Source organism: Scyliorhinus torazame, chromosome 9, assembly GCF_047496885.1.
Source record: "Scyliorhinus torazame isolate Kashiwa2021f chromosome 9, sScyTor2.1, whole genome shotgun sequence".
Lineage (NCBI taxonomy): Eukaryota > Metazoa > Chordata > Chondrichthyes > Carcharhiniformes > Scyliorhinidae > Scyliorhinus > Scyliorhinus torazame.
In genome coordinates this window covers 273570494-273595205 of record NC_092715.1, presented here as the reverse complement: position 1 = coordinate 273595205, position 24712 = coordinate 273570494, and the positions used below count along the sequence as shown (strand labels likewise).

At 54.2% G+C, this 24712-nt stretch overlaps 1 protein-coding gene across 2 annotated transcripts in view; it reads right to left on the bottom strand.

The window, feature by feature from the left end:
- The window catches only part of LOC140429922 (ADAMTS-like protein 1), a 489170-nt gene that overhangs the window by 85111 nt on the left and 379347 nt on the right, over positions 1–24712 (bottom strand). The window contains exons 17-20 of one of the 2 annotated variants that reach the window (XM_072517518.1): positions 19850–20029; positions 5446–5599; positions 3021–4158; positions 2046–2232 (exon numbers count right to left, since the gene is read on the bottom strand). In XM_072517518.1, coding sequence (XP_072373619.1) covers positions 2202–2232; positions 3021–4158; positions 5446–5599; positions 19850–20029 — 1503 coding nt within the window. In that variant the 3' untranslated portion in view covers positions 2046–2201. Of the gene's footprint in view, positions 1–2045; positions 2233–3020; positions 4159–5445; positions 5600–19849; positions 20030–24712 lie in introns of those variants that run through there. The other variant, XM_072517517.1, reaches the window with a different exon arrangement.

Below are 24712 nucleotides of genomic sequence, written 5' to 3'. Positions count from 1 at the left end.
AGGGGGGATATGGGGGAGGGGGGATATGGAGATATGGGGGAGGGGGATATGGGGGAGGGGGGATATGGGGGGGGATACGGGGGAGGGGTATATGGGGGATATGGGGAGGGGGCTTTGGGGGATATGGGGGAGGGGGGTACGGGGGATATGGGGGAGGGGGGATATGGGGGAGGGGGGATATGGGGGATATGGGGGAGGGGGGATATGGGGGATATGGGGGAGGGGGGATATGGGTGATATGGGTGATATGGGGGATATGGGGGATATGGGGAGGGGGGATATGGGGGATATGGGGGAGGGGGATATGGGGAGGGGGGATATGGGGGAGGGGGGGATATGGGGAGGGGGGATATGGGGGATATGGGGAGGGGGGGCTATGGGGGATATGGGGGAGGGGGTATATGGGGGATATGGGGAGGGGGATTTGGGGGATATGGGGGAGGGGGGTACGGGGGATATGGGGAGGGGGGATATGGGGAGGGGGATATGGGGGAGGGGGGATAGGGGGGATATGTGGGATATGGGTGATATGGGGGAGGGGGGATATGGGGGATATGGGGAGGGGGAATATGGGGGAGGGGGTATATGGGAGATATGGGGGAGGGGGGATATGGGGAGGGGGGATATGGGGGAGGGGATATATGAGGGAGGGGGGATATGGGGGATATGGGGAGGGGGGCTATGGGGGATATGGGGGAGGGGGGATATGGTGGATATGGGGGATGTGGATATCGGGCGGGAGGGGGGGGAGGCTCACCCTGCCTGCTCTGACGAGGTCGTTCACCTTCTTGTGGCACTGGGTGCCTGTCCGTGGTGTCAGGGCCGCAGCGGTGACGGCCTCTGCCACCTCCCTCCAAAGACGCCGGCTGTGGCGTGGGGCAACACTGCGGCCGTGCCCGGGATACATGGCCTCCCTCCTCTGCTCCACCGCGTCCAGGAGCGCCTCCATAGCCCGTGACAGGAACCTCGGGGCTGAGCGGCGACCGGCCATCCGGTTGGGTGTTCCGGTCGGGTGGGGGGGAGCAGCGCGTCCTTATGAGCCGTCACGCCGTGCGGCGTGTATGACGCTGCACGGCGTGAACCACGTGAGCAAGCGCGGATCCCGTCATGTCGCTGCTAGCCCATTTCGGGCCGGAGACTTCGCCACGTTTGGGGCGGCGTGATGCAGGTCGGATTTGCGCCGTTTTTTGCGCCGATCGGCGGACTTTGCGCCGATAACGGAGAATTTCGCCCCTTATCTGTTGAACTGTTATTTAGGTCGACAACAATTTTATAGTCCACATTTTATGATAATTCATTTAGAGTTCCCAGGCTTTCTGAACTGATTTCCAAAATGTGCTTTGCCGTTAAGTCACTTGTCACAGGGGGGAAATTCTCCGGAAACGGCGCCATGTCCGCCGACTGGCGCGATCAAAACGGCGCCAATCAGACGGGCATCGCGCCGCCCCAAAGGTGCGGAATGCTCCACATCTTTGGGGGCCGAACCCCAATATTGAGGGGCTCGGCCGACGCCGGAGGAATTTCCGCCCCGCCAGCTGGCGCGGAAATGACATCCCCGCGCAGCGCATGTGCGGGAGCGTCAGCGGCCGCTGACAGCATCCCACGCATGCGCAGTGGAGGGAGTCTCTTCCACCATGGCGGAGGCGGAAGGGAAAGAGTGCCCCCACGGCACAGGCCCGCCCGCGGATCGGTGGGCCCCGATTGCGGGCCAGGCCACCGTGGGGGCACCCCCCGGGGTCTGATCGCCCCGCGCCCCCCCCAGGACCCCAGAGCCATCCCGTGCCGCCTTGTCCCGCCGGTAAGGTAGGTGATTTAATTTACGCCGGCGGCACAGGCAATTTATCGGCGGAACTTCGGCCCATCCAGGCCGGAGAATCGAGCGGCGGGGCCCGCCAAACAGCGCGGTCCGATTCCCGCCCCCGCCGAATTCCCGCCCCCGGGAAGAAAAGCAGCTAACAAACAGAATAGAATTAAAGTCAAGCCCATGTAAAATTTATCATTTATTCACTAAGAAAATTGCAAAAGTTTGAAGTATTAATTGCAGTGTCGTGCTACCTTGTTAAAGACCAGGATTATATTTGGCATTCTTGACAATGTTTTGGTCCAGTCACCTAGTTAGCTCATTGATATTTCACCTCATCAGGTGTTGGGACTTGAACACTTATGGAATCAATGTGAAAGGAGGAGTGAAGATTCTCTCATCAGCTGTTATTGAGGATCCAGTGCCACCAGCTAAAAAGGAGAGCATTCATTGGTGAACTGTTTTAAAAATGACTGTTAAATTCTCCAGCCATTTTCTGGTGGTGGGATTCGCTGGTCACGTTGGCAGTGCATCTCCGTCCCAGGGTTTCCCAGCAGTGTGGGGTGGCTTCACTGAGAATTCCCATTGGCAGGGGCAGAGGATCCCACCGCCCGTGAACAGCGCGCCGCCTCCCACAGCTGAGAATCTCGTGGCTGGGAGACTGGGGAATCCCACCCACTATCGTGTGGTGTTGCTGCGTGTAAACAACCTACGTTTAAAATTCCACTTCGATAAAGTTGCTGAAGCCCAGTGCTTAGGCTTTAATGAGTATGTTGTAACGAAACAGATAACATCAATCTACTCCTTGTTATGCAGAACTGAGTCTTTACAGGACAAACCTTTCTGCATCTTGTTGGCTATGTGTCAAACATAACACAACAGATTAAAAAAGCGAAGTGCATAAATTAACTTGGCAAAACCATTATTCACTCAATAGCTTAGTACTGATAAGAATTTTCAGAAACATTCCTAGATGTTTCAAAAACATTACTATTACAAGAATACACTTAAAACCGATGTCCCTGACTGTAATTACCATAATGTCAGGAGATGATTCTGAACCATCCAAAATATTACTCGCTTGGGATATACCAAATCGATTGGAATTATTAGTGTCTGAGCTTCAGATAAGTGTTAAAGAGGATAAATAGTGATGAATGCATCAACACATTTAATAATAACCACATATTAGAAATGTATTGAATAAAACTGATCTTACCGGTGGTTGTATTTCAATGCTTGGCCATTCTTTGTCCAAGTAATGACAGGTTTTGGGTTTCCCTCTGCTTCACATCTCAGCACCAATTTACTGGTCCGGTCAATTAGCAATATTGCGTGACCCACATCAGCAATGACCTCTGCTGAGCGTGGTGACCCTCTGTCACTGGACTTCTGCAGTATTATTGGTGCCGTGATCGACTCTTTAGATGGAGGAGTAAATTCCTTCGAACTGGACCACTCCATTGAGGATAGTTTTGATACTCTGTGATCCATGGTAGTAATTTTATGGAGAGAAGGTTTCACTGAACTGGTATCGGAGTTTTTCTCTCCATGTTTCTGTTTGAGTTCATTGCCATCTGATTGGCCCTTAGAAATCGCAGCAACTAATTGGCCAATAACACGAGTAGCATAGACGTCCTTCAGATCATCAGTCTGCTGTTGTATGGCCTTATTGATTTCATCCAATCTCCCCTGATCTATCACATATGTTAACGGAATGATAGATTCCATGCTATCCTCGAGAGAAGTGAAGTCTTTTTCTATGGACCCCTTTGATTCCTGTGAATCTAGGCTGTCTCGAGACCAACCTATTATCTCCAGAAGTTTAAGAATAAGTCTATCATATTGGCCATGGTGGTTTATGAAGAATTGATTTTTATCCACTTTGCTACCATTTACCTTTAAACGTGGCAGATATTTGTCCTTCAGACTTAATGCTTCATTTGAGATTCCATTTCCAATCTCTGCTTCCTGTTTACTGGATTGTGACTCAATCAGTTTATTGTTGCGTCCAATTATTTTAATCACAAAATTTTCACGCACAAATCCAGCTACACATGTATAGGTCCCAATATTTACAGGCTTCAGATGGTTTATTTTTATGTAACCAAACTGAGTGACAGTGACATGTGGCGAGCTTGACAAATGTTTCCCATCTTTCTCCCATGTTATCATGGATTTCCGGAATCTTTTGACAGGACACCTGATGAGCACTGATGTTTTGGGAAGCAGGTATGCCTGCCCACCAGTGGTGAAAAGCAGCTTCCTTTCTTTCTTTAATTGAACATACACTTTGCGGAGACCCAATATGTCAGGTCCTTGGTGATGTGAAGGTTTGAATTCCTTTCTGTTCAATCCTACAGCCAAAAAACACACGTTCAAAGCAAATTAAACACGTGCAAAAAAACACAGGATTTTCATGTCTAAAGTTTTACTGGTTTGAATGAGCTACCACAACCCCAAAACAGGAAACCTGCCTGGATGAGACTTGAGGAGATCAGTGGGGTTAGAGCTTCACTTACTGAAACAGACATTAGGCTCCTTGAATCTAATATTTGGATGTCTCTGAAAAATGAGGCCTCCTCACTGAGGATCCTGCAGTAAACACCCCCACCAACCAAAGGTAAGAAACCCCTTCCCATGAATTCAGTTGTAACTTGGGTTTGGCTAGGGCGGCACGGTGGCTCAGTGGTTAGCACTGCTGCCTCATGGCACCGAGGACCCGGGTTCGATCCCAGCCCCGAGTCACTGTCTGTGTCTCACCCTCACAATCCAAAGATGTGCAGGATAGGTGGATTGGCCACGCTAAATTGCTCCTTAATTGGAAAAAATGAATTGGTTACTCTGAATCTATTTTAAAAAAACTTGGGCTTGGCTGATTCCATTGAAGTTGTGATCAGTATCCCTCCCTCATAGCCCGCTCTATCCTTCCCCAGAGGTACGCTGCGATTACAAGTGGGGGGGGGTGATTCATACTCAGATGATCGGACAACCAATTTGCAGCTGTTTTCAAGCCTTTCCTTTCAGGCAGATGCTGCCTCTGGGCTGGGTTCCAGAATGGGTCGAATCTCCCACCCACCCGGTCAGAGAAATGATGTTGGGTTCAAATACCCAGGCGTGAATGTAAAACACTTGTACACACAGGAATAACAGACAGGCAATGTATATTGATTGATAGATTCAACAAGGCAATGTACAGGAATATTGATTATGCTTAAAGAAATTGGTATATCAGATATCTCCAGCTGACCAATCAGAAAATCATATCGATGGTGCTGACAGAATATTTGATCACCCAGACAGTGCTGAAAGGTTGGCAGTACAGGCGAGTTACCAGTAAGTAAGGATTGTAAAATGATGCTTGATTACAAATTGTTGTGAAATCAGAATAGTTGAAAGATAAATGCTGAGGTTTTTTTAAATGTTGACTTGAAACAAGTAAATATTTGAAATGTTTTTGGAATTTTATCTCTTCCGATACAAACTACGGCAGAGAATTATCACATTTAAAACTCACTCCGAAACAGCCTTGTATTTTTAAAACTGAAAGTAGCAATTGCTAATTCCTGTAATTTCAGTTTATAGACTTAAAAGCAATACTTAAATTATTGTGAAATAGTAAAAGAGGAGATTATTAAACTTACTGCCGCAGAGTGGGAAGGAGCAGGATCTGAGCACTGGTGGGCGAGGCAGTGCGGAACAATCCGAGTTGTTTAAAATGATGGGTATACCATCTCTGCCGATTTTCCTGCAAATCACATCACGTCTCTGTGAACCGTCCCCGCACGTCGTGGAACACTGTCCCATGGAGAAAAGGCAGTTCTCAGTTACATCTTCAATTAAAACCAAATGCCTGTGCTCTACAGAATTGGTTTGCAGTCTGCACTCGCTGCGTGTAAACTGCTACATCCCAATGGACAAAGATGATAAAAATTAACATTAAATCAGAGATTCAATTAAAGTTCTGAAAATCCTTAACCCAAGAGTTACGCTGGCATGGGATTTGCAGGGGTTCACCTTACTAGAACGGAGGTTGTCGGGGGCATCTCTTTGATATGGGTCATCTCTAGCACCTTTGTACCCCATCTGCTTATCTGTCAGCAGAAGGGGCTTGTCCTTCAATATGTCAATCATCTCCCCTTCAGGCTACAGAGCCTGAACAATGGCATTACAGACCTACCTATTTTCCCAGGCTGGTTCAATTGTAAGTCTGGAACTGAATTACAGGGAATTTGCACTCCCATTGGGAGCGCCGTGCAGTTAATATTTAGATTATGCAAATGGTCCACTGCTCTGCCCACGTGTTGCCCAAGTGATTCCCAGACCCGCTAGCCTCGGAGTTTGCTGGGGCTGGGATTCGCATTAAAGAGCCGGGTAGCTGGAGTTGTTATAAACGCTCCGCTCATCACAGACCATCATTCCAGCCAAGAAGGTGGCTGTACGAAGACCTGCCCCCATTCCAGGAATCCGAGATTGACCGTATGCTGGATGCCATTGAGGAGGAGGACACCCTCTTCCCAGGGTGGGCAGAGACTCAAGCCTGCCCCGGCTCAGCAGTGCCTGGGAAGAGGTGGCAGAGGCCGTCAGTGCTGACAGCCTGACCAGGAGGACTGACACGCAATCCAGGAGGAAGATGAACAACCTCCTTAGGGCAGCCCCGGGTCAGTAACCATCACTGTGCCCTGGGCAGCCCGGGTCAGTGACCATCACTGTGCCCTGGGCAGCCGGGTCAGTGACCATCACTGTGCCCTGGGCAGCCCGGGTCAGTGACCATCACTGTGCCCTGGGCAGGGGGGTCAGTAACCATCACTGTGCCCTGGGCAGCTCCGGGTCAGTAACCATCCCTGTACCCTGGGCAGCTCCGGGTCAGTAACCATCACTGTGCCCTGGGCAGCTCCGGGTCAGTAACCATCCCTGTGTCCTGGGCAGGGGGGTCAGTGACCATCACTGTGCCCTGGGCAGCTCCGGGTCAGTAACCATCACTGTGCCCTGGGCAGGGGGGTCAGTAACCATCACTGTGCCCTGGGCAGCCCGGGTCAGTGACCATCACTGTGCCCTGGGCAGCTCCGGGTCAGTAACCATCACTGTGCCCTGGGCAGCCGGGTCAGTAACCATCACTGTGCCCTGGGCAGCTCCGGGTCAGTAACCATCACTGTGCCCTGGGCAGCTCCGGGTCAGTAACCATCACTGTGCCCTGGGCAGCTCCGGGTCAGTAACCATCACTGTGCCCTGGGCAGGGGGGTCAGTGACCATCACTGTGCCCTGGGCAGCTCCGGGTCAGTAACCATCACTGTGCCCTGGGCAGCTCCGGGTCAGTAACCATCCCTGTGCCCTGGGCAGCTCCGGGTCAGTAACCATCACTGTGCCCCGGGCAGCCCGGGTCAGTAACCATCACTGTGCCCTGGGCAGGGGGGTCAGTGACCATCACTGTGCCCTGGGCAGCTCCGGGTCAGTAACCATCACTGTGCCCTGGGCAGCTCCGGGTCAGTAACCATCCCTGTGCCCTGGGCAGCTCCGGGTCAGTAACCATCCCTGTGCCCTGGGCAGGGGGGTCAGTGACCATCACTGTGTCCTGGGCAGGGGGGTCAGTGACCATCACTGTGTCCTGGGCAGCCCCGGGTCAGTAACCATCACTGTGCCCTGGGCAGCCCGGGTCAGTAACCATCACTGTGTCCTGGGCAGCCGGGTCAGTAACCATCACTGTGCCCTGGGCAGCTCCGGGTCAGTAACCATCGCTGTGCCCTGGGCAGCTCCAGTCAGTAACCATCACTGTGTCCTGGGCAGCCGGGTCAGTAACCATCACTGTGTCCTGGGCAGCCGGGTCAGTAACCATCACTGTGCCCTGGGCAGCTCCGGGTCAGTGACCATCACTGTGTCCTGGGCAGCCGGGTCAGTGACCATCACTGTGTCCTGGGCAGCTCCGGGTCAGTAACCATCACTGTGCCCTGGGCAGCCGGGTCAGTGACCATCACTGTGCCCTGGGCAGCCGGGTCAGTGACCATCACTGTGTCCTGGGCAGCTCCGGGTCAGTGACCATCACTGTGCCCTGGGCAGCCGGGTCAGTGACCATCACTGTGTCCTGGGCAGCCGGGTCAGTGACCATCACTGTGTCCTGGGCAGCTCCGGGTCAGTGACCATCCCTGTGTCCTGGGCAGCTCCGGGTCAGTGACCATCACTGTGCCCTGGGCAGCCCGGGTCAGTAACCATCACTGTGCCCTGGGCAGCTCCGGGTCAGTGACCATCACTGTGTCCTGGGCAGCCGGGTCAGTGACCATCACTGTGTCCTGGGCAGCTCCGGGTCAGTGACCATCCCTGTGTCCTGGGCAGCTCCGGGTCAGTGACCATCACTGTGTCCTGGGCAGCCGGGTCAGTGACCATCACTGTGCCCTGGGCAGCTCCGGGTCAGTAACCATCACTGTGCCCTGGGCAGCTCCGGGTCAGTAACCATCACTGTGCCCTGGGCAGCCGGGTCAGTGACCACCACTGTGCCCTGGGCAGCTCCGGGTCAGTAACCATCACTGTGCCCTGGGCAGCCGGGTCAGTAACCATCACTGTGCCCTGGGCAGCCGGGTCAGTAACCATCACTGTGCCCTGGGCAGCCGGGTCAGTAACCATCACTGTGCCCTGGGCAGCCGGGTCAGTGACCATCACTGTGTCCTGGGCAGCCGGGTCAGTGACCATCACTGTGTCCTGGGCAGCTCCGGGTCAGTGACCATCCCTGTGTCCTGGGCAGCTCCGGGTCAGTGACCATCACTGTGCCCTGGGCAGCCCGGGTCAGTAACCATCACTGTGCCCTGGGCAGCTCCGGGTCAGTGACCATCACTGTGTCCTGGGCAGCCGGGTCAGTGACCATCACTGTGTCCTGGGCAGCTCCGGGTCAGTGACCATCCCTGTGTCCTGGGCAGCTCCGGGTCAGTGACCATCACTGTGTCCTGGGCAGCCGGGTCAGTGACCATCACTGTGCCCTGGGCAGCTCCGGGTCAGTGACCATCACTGTGCCCTGGGCAGCTCCGCGTCAGTGACCATCACTGTGCCCTGCGCAGGGGGTCAGTGACCATCTCTGTGCCCTGGGCAATCCCATCCCTCACATTGCTTCCCAATCCCTCGAGGCCAACAACATCCTACCTTACAAACCACCCTCCACCAAACCCCAATCATGTATTTCCCTTTTTGGCCAGAAGCCTTGCACACATTAGGCCCCGACTATAAATGCCCCTGGAACTCACCTCCCAGGATCTCGTTACATCCACTGTGTTCCTAAGGATATGGTGGCCCATAATTGGTGCGAGCGTCAGAAGAAGGGACGGGGAATCCCAGACATTCGGGTCCACACCATCTCGGAGGAAAGGGCCCTGCACCTCGTGGGTCGGCCGAGGAGAGGTCAATGGCTGCAATGGAGGTCGGCATGTGGCAGACGTGAGTCACCTCTCTCCCACCAACCAGTCCTTCCCGAGATTTCTCCGCATGTCTTTTGATTTGCAGGATCATCATCAGGTGAGGCCGGGCTGTCCGGGTCGCTGCCCTCCATTCAGGTCCTCAGAACACCCTGGAGCATTTCTCCGGGGAAGACACCAAAGGCTCGGCCCAGCTTTCACCAACACCATCACAGAGACCATCACCTCGGTGGGGAATGTGATCAGGCTCCGGAGTTACCCTCCACTGAACACCACACTCGGGCTGCAGCACATCATCAGGTGGAGGCAGGGATTCCCGAGGGAGCGGGTGGCTCAAGGGAACAGCTGTCGCCCAGATAGATGCCGAGCTTCTGGAAAAGATGATCCCATCATCGGTGAAGGTGCAGAAGCAGAATTTCCAGGAGGAGTGACCGAGGCAGTGAGGGACGTGGCTCACTCACTGAGGGACACGACCGAGGCAGTGAGGGACACGACCGAGGCAGTGAGGGACGTGGCTCACTCACTGAGGGACACGACCGAGGCAGTGAGGGACACGACCGAGGCAGTGAGGGACGTGGCTCACTCACTGAGGGACACGACCGAGGCAGTGAGGGACACGACCGAGGCAGTGAGGGACACGACCGAGGCAGTGAAGGACGTGGCTCACTCACTGAGGGAAACGACCGAGGCAGTGAGGGACGGGGCTCACTCACTGAGGGACACGACCGAGGCAGTGAGGGACACGACCGAGGCAGTGAGGGACACGACCGAGGCAGTGAGGGACACGACCGAGGCAGTGAGGGACGTGGCTCACTCACTGAGGGACACGACCGAGGCAGTGAGGGACACGACCGAGGCAGTGAGGGACACGACCGAGGCAGTGAGGGACACGACCGAGGCAGTGAGGGACGTGGCTCACTCACTGAGGGACACGACCGAGGCAGTGAGGGACGGGGCTCACTCACTGAGGGACACGACCGAGGCAGTGAGGGACACGACCGAGGCAGTGAGGGACGTGGCTCACTCACTGAGGGACACGACCGAGGCACTGAGGGACGGGGCTCACTCACTGAGGGACACGACCGAGGCAGTGAGGGACACGACCGAGGCAGTGAGGGACGTGGCTCACTCACTGAGGGACACGACCGAGGCAGTGAGGGACACGACCGAGGCAGTGAGGGACGTGACTCACTCACTGAGGGACACGGCCGAGGCAGTGAGGGACGTGACTCACTCACTGAGGGACACGACCGAGGCAGTGAGGGACACGACCAAGGCAGTGAGGGACACGACCGAGGCAGTGAGGGACGTGGCTCACTCACTGAGGGACACGACCGAGGCAGTGAGGGACACGACCAAGGCAGTGAGGGACACGACCGAGGCAGTGAGAGACGTGGCTCACTCACTGAGGGACACGGCCGAGGCAGTGAGGGACACGACCGAGGCAGTGAGGGACGTGGCTCACTCACTGAGGGACACGGCCGAGGCAGTGAGGGACGTCGCTCACTCACTGAGGGACACGGCCGAGGCAGTGAGGGACGGGGCTCACTCACTGAGGGACACGACCGAGGCAGTGAGGGACGTGACTCACTCACTGAGGGACACGGCCGAGGCAGTGAGGGACGGGGCTCACTCACTGAGGGACACGGCCGAGGCAGTGAGGGACGGGGCTCACTCACTGAGGGACACGACCGAGGCAGTGAGGGACACGACCGAGGCAGTGAGGGACGTGGCTCACTCACTGAGGGACACGGCCGAGGCAGTGAGGGACGGGGCTCACTCACTGAGGGACACGACCGAGGCAGTGAGGGACGTGACTCACTCACTGAGGGACACGACCGAGGCAGTGAGGGACACGACCGAGGCAGTGAGGGACGTGGCTCACTCACTGAGGGACATGGCCGAGGCAGTGAGGGACGGGGCTCACTCACTGAGGGACACGACCGAGGCAGTGAGGGACGGGGCTCACTCACTGAGGGACACGACCGAGGCAGTGAGGGACACGACCGAGGCAGTGAGGGACACGACCGAGGCAGTGAGGGACGTGGCTCACTCACTGAGGGACATGGCCGAGGCAGTGAGGGACGGGGCTCACTCACTGAGGGACACGGCCGAGGCAGTGAGGGACGTGACTCACTCACTGAGGGACACGACCGAGGCAGTGAGGGACGTGGCTCACTCACTGAGGGACACGGCCGAGGCAGTGAGGGACGGGGCTCACTCACTGAGGGACATGACCGAGGCAGTGAGGGACACGACCGAGGCAGTGAGGGACGTGGCTCACTCACTGAGGGACACGGCCGAGGCAGTGAGGGACGGGGCTCACTCACTGAGGGACACGACCGAGGCAGTGAGGGACGTGACTCACTCACTGAGGGACACGACCGAGGCAGTGAGGGACGGGGCTCACTCACTGAGGGACACGACCAAGGCAGTGAGGGACGTGGCTCACTCACTGAGGGACACGACCTAGGCAGTGAGGGACACGACCGAGGCAGTGAGGGACGTGGCTCACTCACTGAGGGACATGGCCGAGGCAGTGAGGGACGGGGCTCACTCACTGAGGGACACGACCGAGGCAGTGAGGGACGGGGCTCACTCACTGAGGGACACGACCGAGGCAGTGAGGGACACGACCGAGGCAGTGAGGGACACGACCGAGGCAGTGAGGGACGTGGCTCACTCACTGAGGGACATGGCCGAGGTAGTGAGGGACGGGGCTCACTCACTGAGGGACACGGCCGAGGCAGTGAGGGACGTGGCTCACTCACTGAGGGACATGGCCGAGGCAGTGAGGGACGGGGCTCACTCACTGAGGGACACGACCGAGGCAGTGAGGGACACGAGCGAGGCAGTGAGGGACGTGGCTCACTCACTGAGGGACACGGCCGAGGCAGTGAGGGACGGGGCTCACTCACTGAGGGACACGACCGAGGCAGTGAGGGACGTGGCTCACTCACTGAGGGACATGGCCGAGGCAGTGAGGGACGGGGCTCACTCACTGAGGGACACGGCCGAGGCAGTGAGGGACGTGGCTCACTCACTGAGGGACATGGCCGAGGCAGTGAGGGACGGGGCTCACTCACTGAGGGACACGACCGAGGCAGTGAGGGACACGAGCGAGGCAGTGAGGGACGTGGCTCACTCACTGAGGGACACGGCCGAGGCAGTGAGGGACGGGGCTCACTCACTGAGGGACACGACCGAGGCAGTGAGGGACGGGGCTCACTCACTGAGGGACACGACCGAGGCAGTGAGGGACGGGGCTCACTCATTGAGGGACATGGCCGAGGCAGTGAGGGACGGGGCTCACTCACTGAGGGACACGACCGAGGCAGTGAGGGACGTGGCTCACTCACTGAGGGACACGGCCGAGGCAGTGAGGGACACGACCGAGGCAGTGAGGGACTTGGCTCACTCACTGAGGGACACGGCCGATGCAGTGAGGGACGGGGCTCACTCACTGAGGGACACGGCCGAGGCAGTGAGGGACACGACCGAGGCAGTGAGGGACGTGGCTCACTCACTGAGGGACACGGCCGAGGCAGTGAGGGACGGGGCTCACTCACTGAGGGACACGACCGAGGCAGTGAGGGACGGGGCTCACTCACTGAGGGACACGACCGAGGCAGTGAGGGACGTGGCTCACTCACTGAGGGACACGGCCGAGGCAGTGAGGGACACGACCGAGGCAGTGAGGGACACGAGCGAGGCAGTGAGGGACGTGGCTCACTCACTGAGGGACACGACCGAGGCAGTGAGGGACGTGACTCACTCACTGAGGGACACGACCGAGGCAGTGAGGGACGGGGCTCACTCACTGAGGGACATGGCCGAGGCAGTGAGGGACGGGGCTCACTCACTGAGGGACACGGCCGAGGCAGTGAGGGACGTGGCTCACTCACTGAGGGACATGGCCGAGGCAGTGAGGGACGGGGCTCACTCACTGAGGGACACGACCGAGGCAGTGAGGGACACGAGCGAGGCAGTGAGGGACGTGGCTCACTCACTGAGGGACACGGCCGAGGCAGTGAGGGACGGGGCTCACTCACTGAGGGACACGACCGAGGCAGTGAGGGACGGGGCTCACTCACTGAGGGACACGACCGAGGCAGTGAGGGACGGGGCTCACTCACTGAGGGACACGACCGAGGCAGTGAGGGACGGGGCTCACTCATTGAGGGACATGGCCGAGGCAGTGAGGGACGGGGCTCACTCACTGAGGGACACGACCGAGGCAGTGAGGGACGTGGCTCACTCACTGAGGGACACGGCCGAGGCAGTGAGGGACACGACCGAGGCAGTGAGGGACGTGGCTCACTCACTGAGGGACACGGCCGAGGCAGTGAGGGACGGGGCTCACTCACTGAGGGACACGGCCGAGGCAGTGAGGGACACGACCGAGGCAGTGAGGGACGTGGCTCACTCACTGAGGGACACGGCCGAGGCAGTGAGGGACGGGGCTCACTCACTGAGGGACACGACCGAGGCAGTGAGGGACGGGGCTCACTCACTGAGGGACACGACCGAGGCAGTGAGGGACGTGGCTCACTCACTGAGGGACACGGCCGAGGCAGTGAGGGACACGACCGAGGCAGTGAGGGACGTGGCTCACTCACTGAGGGACACGGCCGAGGCAGTGAGGGACGGGGCTCACTCACTGAGGGACACGACCGAGGCAGTGAGGGACGGGGCTCACTCACTGAGGGACACGACCGAGTCAGTGAGGGACGGGGCTCACTCACTGAGGGACACGACCGAGGCAGTGAGGGACGTGACTCACTCACTGAGGGACACGGCCGAGGCAGTGAGGGACACGACCGAGGCAGTGAGGGACACGAGCGAGGCAGTGAGGGACGTGGCTCACTCACTGAGGGACACGACCGAGGCAGTGAGGGACGTGACTCACTCACTGAGGGACACGACCGAGGCAGTGAGGGACGGGGCTCACTCACTGAGGGACACGACCGAGGCAGTGAGGGACACGACCGAGGCAGTGAGGGACGTGGCTCACTCACTGAGGGACACGGCCGAGGCAGTGAGGGACGGGGCTCACTCACTGAGGGACACGGCCGAGGCAGTGAGGGACACGACCGAGGCAGTGAGGGACGTGGCTCACTCACTGAGGGACACGGCCGAGGCAGTGAGGGACGGGGCTCACTCACTGAGGGACACGACCGAGGCAGTGAGGGACGGGGCTCACTCACTGAGGGACACGACCGAGGCAGTGAGGGACGGGGCTCACTCACTGAGGGACACGACCGAGGCAGTGAGGGACGGGGCTCACTCACTGAGGGACACGACCGAGGCAGTGAGGGACGGGGCTCACTCACTGAGGGACACGGCCGAGGCAGTGAGGGACGGGGCTCACTCACTGAGGGACACGGCCGAGGCAGTGAGGGACGGGGCTCACTCACTGAGGGACATGTCCCAGTTTCAGTGCGCCATGGCGGAGGGCATTGGGACAATGATGGGCCTCCAAGACTGGCTTTGCCAGGTGACAGTGGGGCCTCCAGAGCTCACTCTGACCTCACCTCAGTGCCATGGAGTAGCCGGGACCCAGCGAGCACTCAGAGGGTGTCGGAGGTGAAGGGCCCATGCTGGTGCCTCCCTCAGGGGAGGTGCCGGGACTCCCCAGCCCTTCCGAATTTCCCCACCTGACACGGGTGCATCTCATGGTCAGCGGGCAGAACAAGCTGCACATCACCTGGAGGTCAGCCAGCCCCATCTAAGCCCAGGCCCCCAGAGGACGGACGCACAGGGCAGAGGGCGAAGCACGTAACAGGCCGCCTCCATTTCTGATGTGCTGTCTGGGGATACACGTAGAGGGAGCGGTGGGCCATGTAGATAAGGAAGATGGATGTCACTTTTGGCATGGCTGTAGTAGACAGAAGGTAGTTAGGGGTAGGGCACACCGATGTGTATATTCATCATTAAACACTTCTGCACCACCAGCCGAATCTGCCTCTAATCTCTGACGGGTGGGGAGGATGGTGGGGCTGAGTGTTGTGCGTCTGCCGGGTTTGGTTGCAGTTCTGGGAGGGGTGGGGGGCACTGCGCGGCGGCCCTGGATCACACGTTGGGTGGCCTGTCCGGTGGCTCCATGTCCAGATTCTCCTGGTCAGCCGCCTCTCTGCAGCCCGCTGTTATGAAGGATGCAGCTGGCCGCCACAAAGCTCGAGACTCTCTGGCGGCCTATTGAAGAGCCCCGCCAGAGTGGTCCATTCTCAGAAGTGTATCTTGATCATGTCGATGCACCGCTCAATGATGCTCCTGGTGGTTGAGTGAGCGTTGTTATAAAAATTCTCCGCTTCCACCTGGGGCCTGCGCAGAGGCATCATTAGCTATAACCTCAGTGGATAACCCTTCTCACCCAATAGCCAATCTCAGCCAAGGGAGCACCTCGAAGGTGCCAGGAACGGACGTGTGTGATGTGTTAGGCAGGTTGGTTCGATGTGGACTGCACTCGATGCAGGGAAGTTAGAAACAGACGTCTAACACAGGAGAAGATCCAACACTGTTTTATTCAACTAGATGAACTGCTGTACATATTCAGCTGTGGGTCGACACTATACTGAACTGACTAGTGACCTTGTAGTAGCCTGACCAGACTTACTAGCTACCGCATGGTGTTTGCACTGTGCTAGCTCGTCGACTCTGACTGTCTCAGTGGCTGGGTCCCGAGAGGGCGGGAAACCTAGTACCCTCTGGCTTTATAGTGGTGGTATCCTGTCTGGTGATTGGCTGCACTGTGTTGTGCTTACTGGTCATCCTATGTGTCAATCACTGCCTGTCTGCATCTCATTATATACATGAGTGGTACCAGGATGTATGTGTCGTGCGCACGGCCTGGGTATCGGGCGCAGATATCCAGCTGGTGGGCGCACACCAACTGCACATTCAGAGAGTGGATGCCCTTCCTGTTGGTGAAGGATGCCCCTTGTCGAATCGGTGCTCAGAGGGCAACGTGCGCGCCATCGGCAGCCCCTGGAACTGGGGCATGCCACCGTACCCTGCTGCCCGGGCATCCTGGTGGGCCCAGTCCAGGTTAAAGGTGATAGGTGTAGGTGCTGGGTGCATAGGGCATCTGTTACAGCGGGTGTACCTGTGTGGGCGTTTGCGAAATCCCACACAGCTCCCGCTCAAGCACTGCTAAAAGTTTCAGCGTGACCGTCACCTTGGCAACCACCAGGTGTGGGTGTCCTCCTCCATACTCCTGTGGTGCCATCTGGCACAGGTGGCGCATGCTCTCCCTGGTGAGCCGGAGTCAGCCTCAGCGAGGGATGGGTGCATTTGCGGAGACCTCAGCTGCAGTGTTTCTGGAGCCTGGGTTTAACACAGGTTGTGACAGGGAGCTGGTCAGCTTTCATGGCCAGGTGTAGGATGAGTGGGGACAGGGGCACAGTGGACAGACAGAGCTTGGAGACATCTCGTGAAACTTGGGGATGGGCTGCCTGATAGTGTCACTGGTGAGGCTTCTACTCAGAGGGGATGTCAGGGAGGGTTCCAGCAGCCACCGTGCATGTGTCCTTTGTTTGGGGTGAGCTCTGCTAATCCAACACTTGGTGGGCCAATCCGCCCATCCCCTTGATGATACTGCTGGGGTCTGAGGGTTTCCAGAGTGGAGGCTGGTGGGTTCCCACATGGCCAGAAGCCCTCTGAGCACATACAGCAGAGAGTGAGCAATCAGCAGTGTGAACAGCCAGGAGTCTGTAGGTTGCAGCTAAGGGGTGGGTTTAAGTGAAATAATGCAGCAATGGGGGTCTCAGGGCGGCCACGCCGATCCCGAGGGGGACACTGCGAGTCCACTTGCACTCGTCACCAAGTCTGCCTGAACGGGTGGAGCATCGCGGAGGGGTGGAGCATCCCGCGTCCAGCCCGTTAACCGGAACAAACCACTGCAAATCGCGGGTGTATGGGGCCCGGCGCGAGGTGGAAACGTCGATGCTGTCGCCAGGGGGTCTGGAGCATCGGAACGAGCGGGGTCGGCCCTGGGTGCCAATCCCGTTTTTTTGCCCGGCGCAGCATTCTCTACTCAATCGTGAATCCCGCTGTCAGCAGCGGAGAATCCTGCCCGAGGTCCGCGGAAACCCAAACCTGCACAAACTCACTCCTGAGAAATAATTCTATCCGTTAATAAACAGTTACTGAAAGGGAAATGGCTGTGTCAAAGGAACAAATTCAATTACTTTTCAAAGTGATTTCAAAGGGATTAAGGGTTATGGTGTTCGGGCCGGAAAGTGGAGCTGAGTCCACAAAAGATCAGCCATGATCTCATTGAATGGTGGAGCAGGCTCGAGGGGCCAGATGGTCTACTTCTGCTCCTAGTTCTTATGTTCTTATGTTCTAAATCTCTGATGGGATCGGAGGGATGAGTTGGTCATCACTTTCCAATTAACCCGATAATAATAATACAAACTTAAAACAACAATGTTCTGGTATAAAAATAGCACCAACATCACAGGTGTACAAGATAATGGGGGCATGGAGAGAGTGGACGGACAAGCACTCTTTCCCAGGGTGGAGGGCTCAGTCACCAGGCATAGGTTTAAGGTCCGTGGGGCAAAGTTTAGAGGAGATGTGCAATGCAGGTTTTTTACACAGAGGGTGGTGAGTGCCTGGGGAGGCTGTGGAGGCAGATACATTAACACCGTTCAAAAGGCATCTTGACAAACACATGGATAGGACGGGTATAGAGGGATACGGCACAAGGAACTGCTGAGGGCTTTGGCAAAGGTTGGTATCATGATCGGTACAGGCTTGGAGGGCCGAAGGGCCTGTTCCTGGGCTGTATTGTTATATCATCTCAAATATAAACAAATTGTTTCAAGTCTTCACAGAATTGTAGTTGTTACTTTAGGAATACAAAAACATTTTATAACAATGTGAAATTTAAAGAACACAATCATATTACAAAATATCTGAATCCCAATGAGAATAATTCTGATTAATTGACAGAATAAATATGGTCAGATTTTGAAATGACAATGGCTCATGGCCATCCCCCCATGATGCTGCCCTCTATCTCCACCAATCAGTTTACAGCTGATCTCTGCCCTCTATCTCCACCAATCAGTTTACAGCTCTCTTGCTTCTAAATTAGAGTTTTATGAGTTTCAATCCCATTCCAAAGATCTGAGAATCTAGGCGAACACTCTGATGCCTTAAAAACGGAATGACGCACTGCCAGAGGGTCACTGCTGAGGGAGTGCCGCACTGTCAGAGGGTCAGTACTGAGGGAATGCCGCACTGTCAGAGGGTCAGTACTGAGGGAGTGCCGCACTGTCACAGGCTCAGTACTGAGGGAACTCTGCAGTGTCGGAGGGTCAGTACTGAGGGAGTGCCGCACTGTCAGTGAGTCAGTACTGAGGGAGTGCTGCACTGTCAGAGGGTCAGTACTGAGGGAGTGCTGCACTGTCAGAGGGTCAGTACTGAGGGAGTGCCGCACTGTCAGATAGTCAATACTGAGGGAATGCCGCACTGTCAGAGGGTCAGTACTGAGGGAGTGCCGCACCGTCAGAGGGTCACTGCTGAGGGAGTGCCGCACTGTCAGAGGGTCAGTACTGAGGGAACTCTGCAGTGTCGGAGGGTCAGTACTGAGGGAGTGCCGCACTGTCTGATAGTCAGTACTGAGGGAATGCCGCACTGTCAGAGGGTCAGTACTGAGGGAGTGCTGCACTGTCAGAGGGTCAGTACTGAGGGAGTGCCGCACTGTCTGATAGTCAGTACTGAGGGAATGCCGCACTGTCAGAGGGTCAGTACTGAGGGAGTGCTGCACTGTCAGAGGGTCAGTACTGAGGGAGTGCTGCACTGTCAGAGGGTCAGTATTGAGGGAGTGCTTCACTGTAAGAGGGTCAGTACTGAGGGAGTGCTGCACTGTCAGAGGGTCAGTACTGAGGGAGTGCCGCACTGTCAGAGGGTCAGTACTGAGGGAGTGCTGCACTGTCAGAGGGTCAGTACTGAGGGAGTGCCGCACTGTCAGAGGTGCTTTCTTTCAGCTCAAGACTTTAAACCGAGACCCCTGTGTGTCTTCTCTTGGTGCTATCTGAGGAGCAGGGGAGTTCTTCGTGATATCTTGACCAATACCTTGACAGCAGTAAATTGAAAGGGTGTAGTTTAGGTTGATCATAGATTAGGAATAATGGTCGACACAACATTGTGGGCCGAAGGGCCTGTACTGTGCTGTACTGTTCTATGTTCTAATTATCCCCCAACCAATATACCCACATTAAAAGAGAATCAGCCTCCTCTCCCTCCAATCCGGGCACCAGCATTGACCTTTGAATGCCTTGGTCTCCATTGAGACCTATAGAGGCAGCAACTCCTTCCACTTCAGGGCTGTTCTCTTCCTCAAAGCTTCTTCACTCGCTCTGAGTAATACACTGGTGCCTGTCCTGAGCTGTTGGGTTTGGCGTGTTACACAAGTCAAAATATTACCACTCTACTAACCTTTGCTCCTCAGGTATTTGTATCTCACCTGTACGCCGACCCTATATAACCACGCACAATGACACCTGGAATCTATTCTCCATTCTAGTATTGCCTTTTTTCAATGGCTGCACGCTTATTCTTATTTCTAATTCAAATGAATCACGATTCTAAATCAGATGCTTAACTTTGGTCTAATATGTCTGCAGTAGTGAGGTGGTCCTACCTGTCGCCAATCAGAAGCCAACCATTCAGTTGGGCAGTCCACACCTCCACAGACCCGGTGAATGCCAGGTTTAGGAGTGAGGCAACGTTCCTCAGCCACATCCACAAAACTCCCATCAGCCATTCTCTGTTTGCAAAGAGCCCGTCGAATCTGCACACCACCTCCACAGCTCTGTGAACACTTCCAGATTTAGAAAATTGTTATTTCACAAATAATGCAGCAGAATCAACATTTTCCCGGAGATTTTACAAGGATACATTTCATCTCCATCATTGTCCGACACTGGGAAGGTTTGTACAGTCAGGCTTGGGCTGGACACAGTTTGATGCCATACTCATAAGAAATATTTCTCTGCTAAATTCCAGACAAATGAAAACCTTTATGTTGAAATCAGCAATATTTCTCTCGTTAAAATGTAAAATCAACGCATTCAGATAATGGGCTGGTGCGCGGCCAATTCCAGCCCCATTTGACCCGAAGTCGCAACACAAGTGAATTCACCAAAACATCTTCGAAAAATATGTGAAGTCTTTGCCCCATTGGCTGCCCAATAATTACAGTCACCAGGTTTGTAAATGTAAACACTATTGCTGATTATTTATAACAAGAGAGTGCACGAGCAAGCGAGAGTCCTTGTCCCTCTGCTCTCTGGAGTCAAACTGTGCTCCTTGGGTCTCGGAAGATCATTCCACTCAGAAGTCGGACCCAATCACCACCTGTTACCAGGAAGGATACGGCCTTTTGGGCAATTCATTGGCCACCGACCAATCAATCCAACCGAGTCCCACCCCATCATTTGGATGCTAAGAATTCTGGGTCATGCTGTCCAAAGGTAGAAGCACCATATACTATGCTGCAGCTTCTTGAATTACACGTTCTCTCTGCTGCTCGATTTAAAGACACAAGTCCATTAAGCATCCATGGATCAAAAATGATAACAGCAAAAATAAAGAAAGGGAAAATAAGGGAATTAACAGGAAAGACCTTTTAGACAATCAACTAAACAATATCTGAAATCTATTACATCTATGTACACCTCTAACAACTTTTTCCACTTTAAATTCTTAACCCCATGTTTATAATAGAAACCCCTATGTAAACCCGTCACACTGCAGTGACTCCCTCCAACCAGTAATGCAACAGCGGTGCTACAGTTTGGAATCTCAATTTTAATGGCTGAACTGCAGAGAAATCTCCACGTTCCAACAAACCACACTTTTCACCTGTCCGAATAATGAAAGAAAAACACCAAATTTCATCCAGAAATAATGAACTTTATTGAGTTTTTAAAAAATGGACACAGAAGCCAAAGCTGGCTGAGGATGTAAAGTGAATCGCTGACTGAATCACTGCTGGGTGATACTGAGAAAGCCAATGGAACCACACCCTGTTTCCAGACAAAGATACTTCTAAAGCAACCAGAATCAAACTGCCATCTCTGGTGGAAGTTGTATCATCGCATTGGGAGATATCATCCGGCAAAACGGAGCATCCTGTGCAGCGCAGTGGCGCAGTGGTTAGCACTGCTGCCTCACGGCGCTGAGGACCCGGGTTCGATCCCGGCTCTGGGTCACTGTCCGTGTGGAGTTTGCACATTCTCCCCGTGTCAGTGTGGGGGTCTCGCCCCCACAACCCAAAGATGTGCAGGGCAGGTGGATTGGCCACGCTAAATTGCTCCTTAATTGGAAAAAATGAATTGGGTACTCTAAATTTATATTTAAAAAACGGAGCATGCTGACAGCGGACAATCCAACCCAGGGGGTAAGTTCATCCCCACCTTACCCGGGACACTGGAGGGTATCCCATCCAACTGGTAACAAATTTGGGGACCTTGCCTGTGGATAAGTTGTAACACTGCTACTTAAATTACTGCAATATTTGTCTGTTTCATTATAAATTACAAAGTCTGAGTATTGTAAAATCAAAGGACAGAAAAACATGTGTGGCCAAATTCCCCTCCAACTCGATTTTCAAATTTGCTGATACCACCGTAGTGGGTCGAATTTCAAACAATGACGAGACAGAGGACAAGAATGAGATAGAGAATCTGGTGAACTGGTGCGCCGACAATAATCTCTCCCTCAATGTCAACAAAACGAAGGAGATTGTCATCGACTTCAGGAAGCGTAGTGGAGAACATGCCCCTGTCTATATCAATGGGAATGAAGTAGAAAGGGTCGAGAGCTTCAAGTTTTTAGGTGTACAGATCACCAACGACCTGTCCTGGTCCCCCCATGCCGACACTATAGTTAAGAAAGCCCACCAACGACTCTACTTTCTCAGAAGACTAAGGAAATTTGGCATGTCAGCTACGACCCTCACCAACTTCTACAGATGCACCATAGAAAGCATTCTTTCTGGTTGTATCACAGCTTGGTATGGAGCCTGCTCTGCCCAAGACCGCAGGAAACTACAAAAGGTCGTGAATGTAGCCCAGTCCATCTCGCAAACCAACCTCCCATCCATCGACTCTGTCTACAATTCCCGCTGCCTCGGAAAGGCAGCCAGCATAATTAAGGACCACACGCACCTCGGACATACTCTCTCCCACCTTCTTCCGTCAGGAGAAAGATACCAAAGTTTGAGGTCACGTACCAACCGACTCAAGAACAGCTTCTTCCCTGCTGCCATCAGACTTTTGAATGGACCTACCTCGTATTAAGTTGATCTTTTCTCTACAACTTGCTATAACTGTAACATTATATTCTGCAGTCTCTCCTTCCTTCCCTATGTACGGTATGTGTTGTTTGTACAGCATGCAAGAAACAATACTTTTCACTGTGTACTAATACATGTGACAATAATTAATCAAATCAAATCAAATCAAACATGGTGTTTAAAATGAGGACTGAATTCCAACTGCACATTCTAGTCTTTGAGATGCATGAATTTGGACGAGTTGGCGGATGTTGGAGGTGTGGGTCTCGATTACGCCAGAAGATAGACTTGTTGGACAAACTGCTTGTTGTCCTTTTTTGTATGTTTCATAAACGTTAAGAGCAATGAAGCAACATTTACGGTCGGTAGTTTTATTTTTCAAGTGTTGCAGAACCTCCCCAGTGGTTTTCAAACTGTGCTAAAACTTTTTATTTGGATAAAATGTCAGAAGCTCGATTAATCTACACAGAAAATTGACTATCTACCAATATCCAGTCTGAGTAATCAGAATCAGGCAGTAACCCATCTCCTATATCTTTCCAAATCCACATTAGTAACTTCACTGCATTTAGTTACTGCAGTGTGCCCACAGCAAAACCTCTCACCATCTTCTCTTCACAGTTACTTCACAGCCATGAGCTCTCACTGTGGGTTCAGCCTCAGCTAATCCAGATCGAGTCAGTGATCTACCAGAGTCAGTCATCACACGTCTTTTAACAATTTCCAAAAATGTTGCTCTCTCAGGGTTAGTAAAAGCATTCACTCCAGCTTTCTGTTGTCTAAAGAGCGGCTCAGTTTTAATCAGCCATGGAAACAGCTGATGGAGGCAGTGATTGGAAATGTCTGTAAGGAGCTGTAACATTCCACAGTGACAGCTTACGATGAATTCTCGAAAACGCTGCATTAGGAATAAAATCAAAACCCTCCATAAGCTTTGTGCATTAGACTCTTTTCAGTGAGTAACTTCTACATTGAGTAGCAGTTATCATTTGTGTCATTTTTAGATCTTCCTCACACAATATTTAATATCCTACTTATTCACCTGGTGGCCCCCATCACTCATGACAGATTTGGTCACTTAATGAGGTCAAAGTTGAGTTTTGCACAGGTTATTGACAACTAAAATTACCTTTTCCAAATGTGATGTTAATTTTACTCTACACAAGAGTTGCCTTGTGTGCACCATACTGCCTTCACTGCCTACTTCCAATAGAATCAGAACTGACTGATCCAACATCTTTTAGCAGATATTCATCGATGAGGAGTCACACACACACACGCACGCACACGCACACACACACGCACACACACACACACACGCGCACACACACACACGCGCACAGTGTGCCAGGCAGTTTTTCCAGCCTTCGTATTCTTTGTTCAGTCCATGTTTCTCTGTCATTATTTTGTGGATCACCGAGCAGGATAATGATTTCCTGTACTAGCTCAGACCACCCATCATCATTTGTATTTACTTTTATAGAAAGCGGTGGGAAAGTGTTGTTGAATGTATTGGGTGTGTTTTAATATTATTTCCCTATCATATTCATGGGAGAAATGAACAAAAGATTGAGATTCACAGGTTCCTTTGAACACCTTGGGCGCGATTCACCGGCCTCATCGCACCCGTGTCAGGGCGAGGCTTCTCACAAGATTTGCGACGCTCGAAACATCACGATCTGGATCACGCCGGTGCTGGGCATGATGCAGACCAGCATATTAGCCAATAGGCCCTATTAAATATGCGTTTGTTGGATTCTCCCAATGACTGGAACCCATGCTGCGCCCAGGAGACCTCGCCAGGGCGCCGTTTAGAACTGGTTCCCACAACCGTGCTCCAGTTGTAATGGCACCGGGGGGGGGGGGAGGGGGGTGCAGGTTATGTGGGCACATCTCCCAGGTGGTCAGGGAGGCATCGTGGCATCATGGCACTGCCAGGCACTGGACCCACGGGGGCTTTACCAGGTGGTGGGGGTGTTCCCGGAGTCCTCCCCGAGGTTGGGTTTGGGGGGGGGGGGGGGGGAGAGGAAAGAGATCAGGGCAGCCAAACAAAATGCCTCCCGAACGGCAAGGAGCCTTTCCTGCTGGGAACGCCACATCCCACCCAGAGTGTCTTGTATTCTCACTGAAATTCATTTCTCAAAGTTGGGAATAGTGGGTGACCCAGCAACCACAAGAAACATCCCGTTAACGCGTCCAAAACTG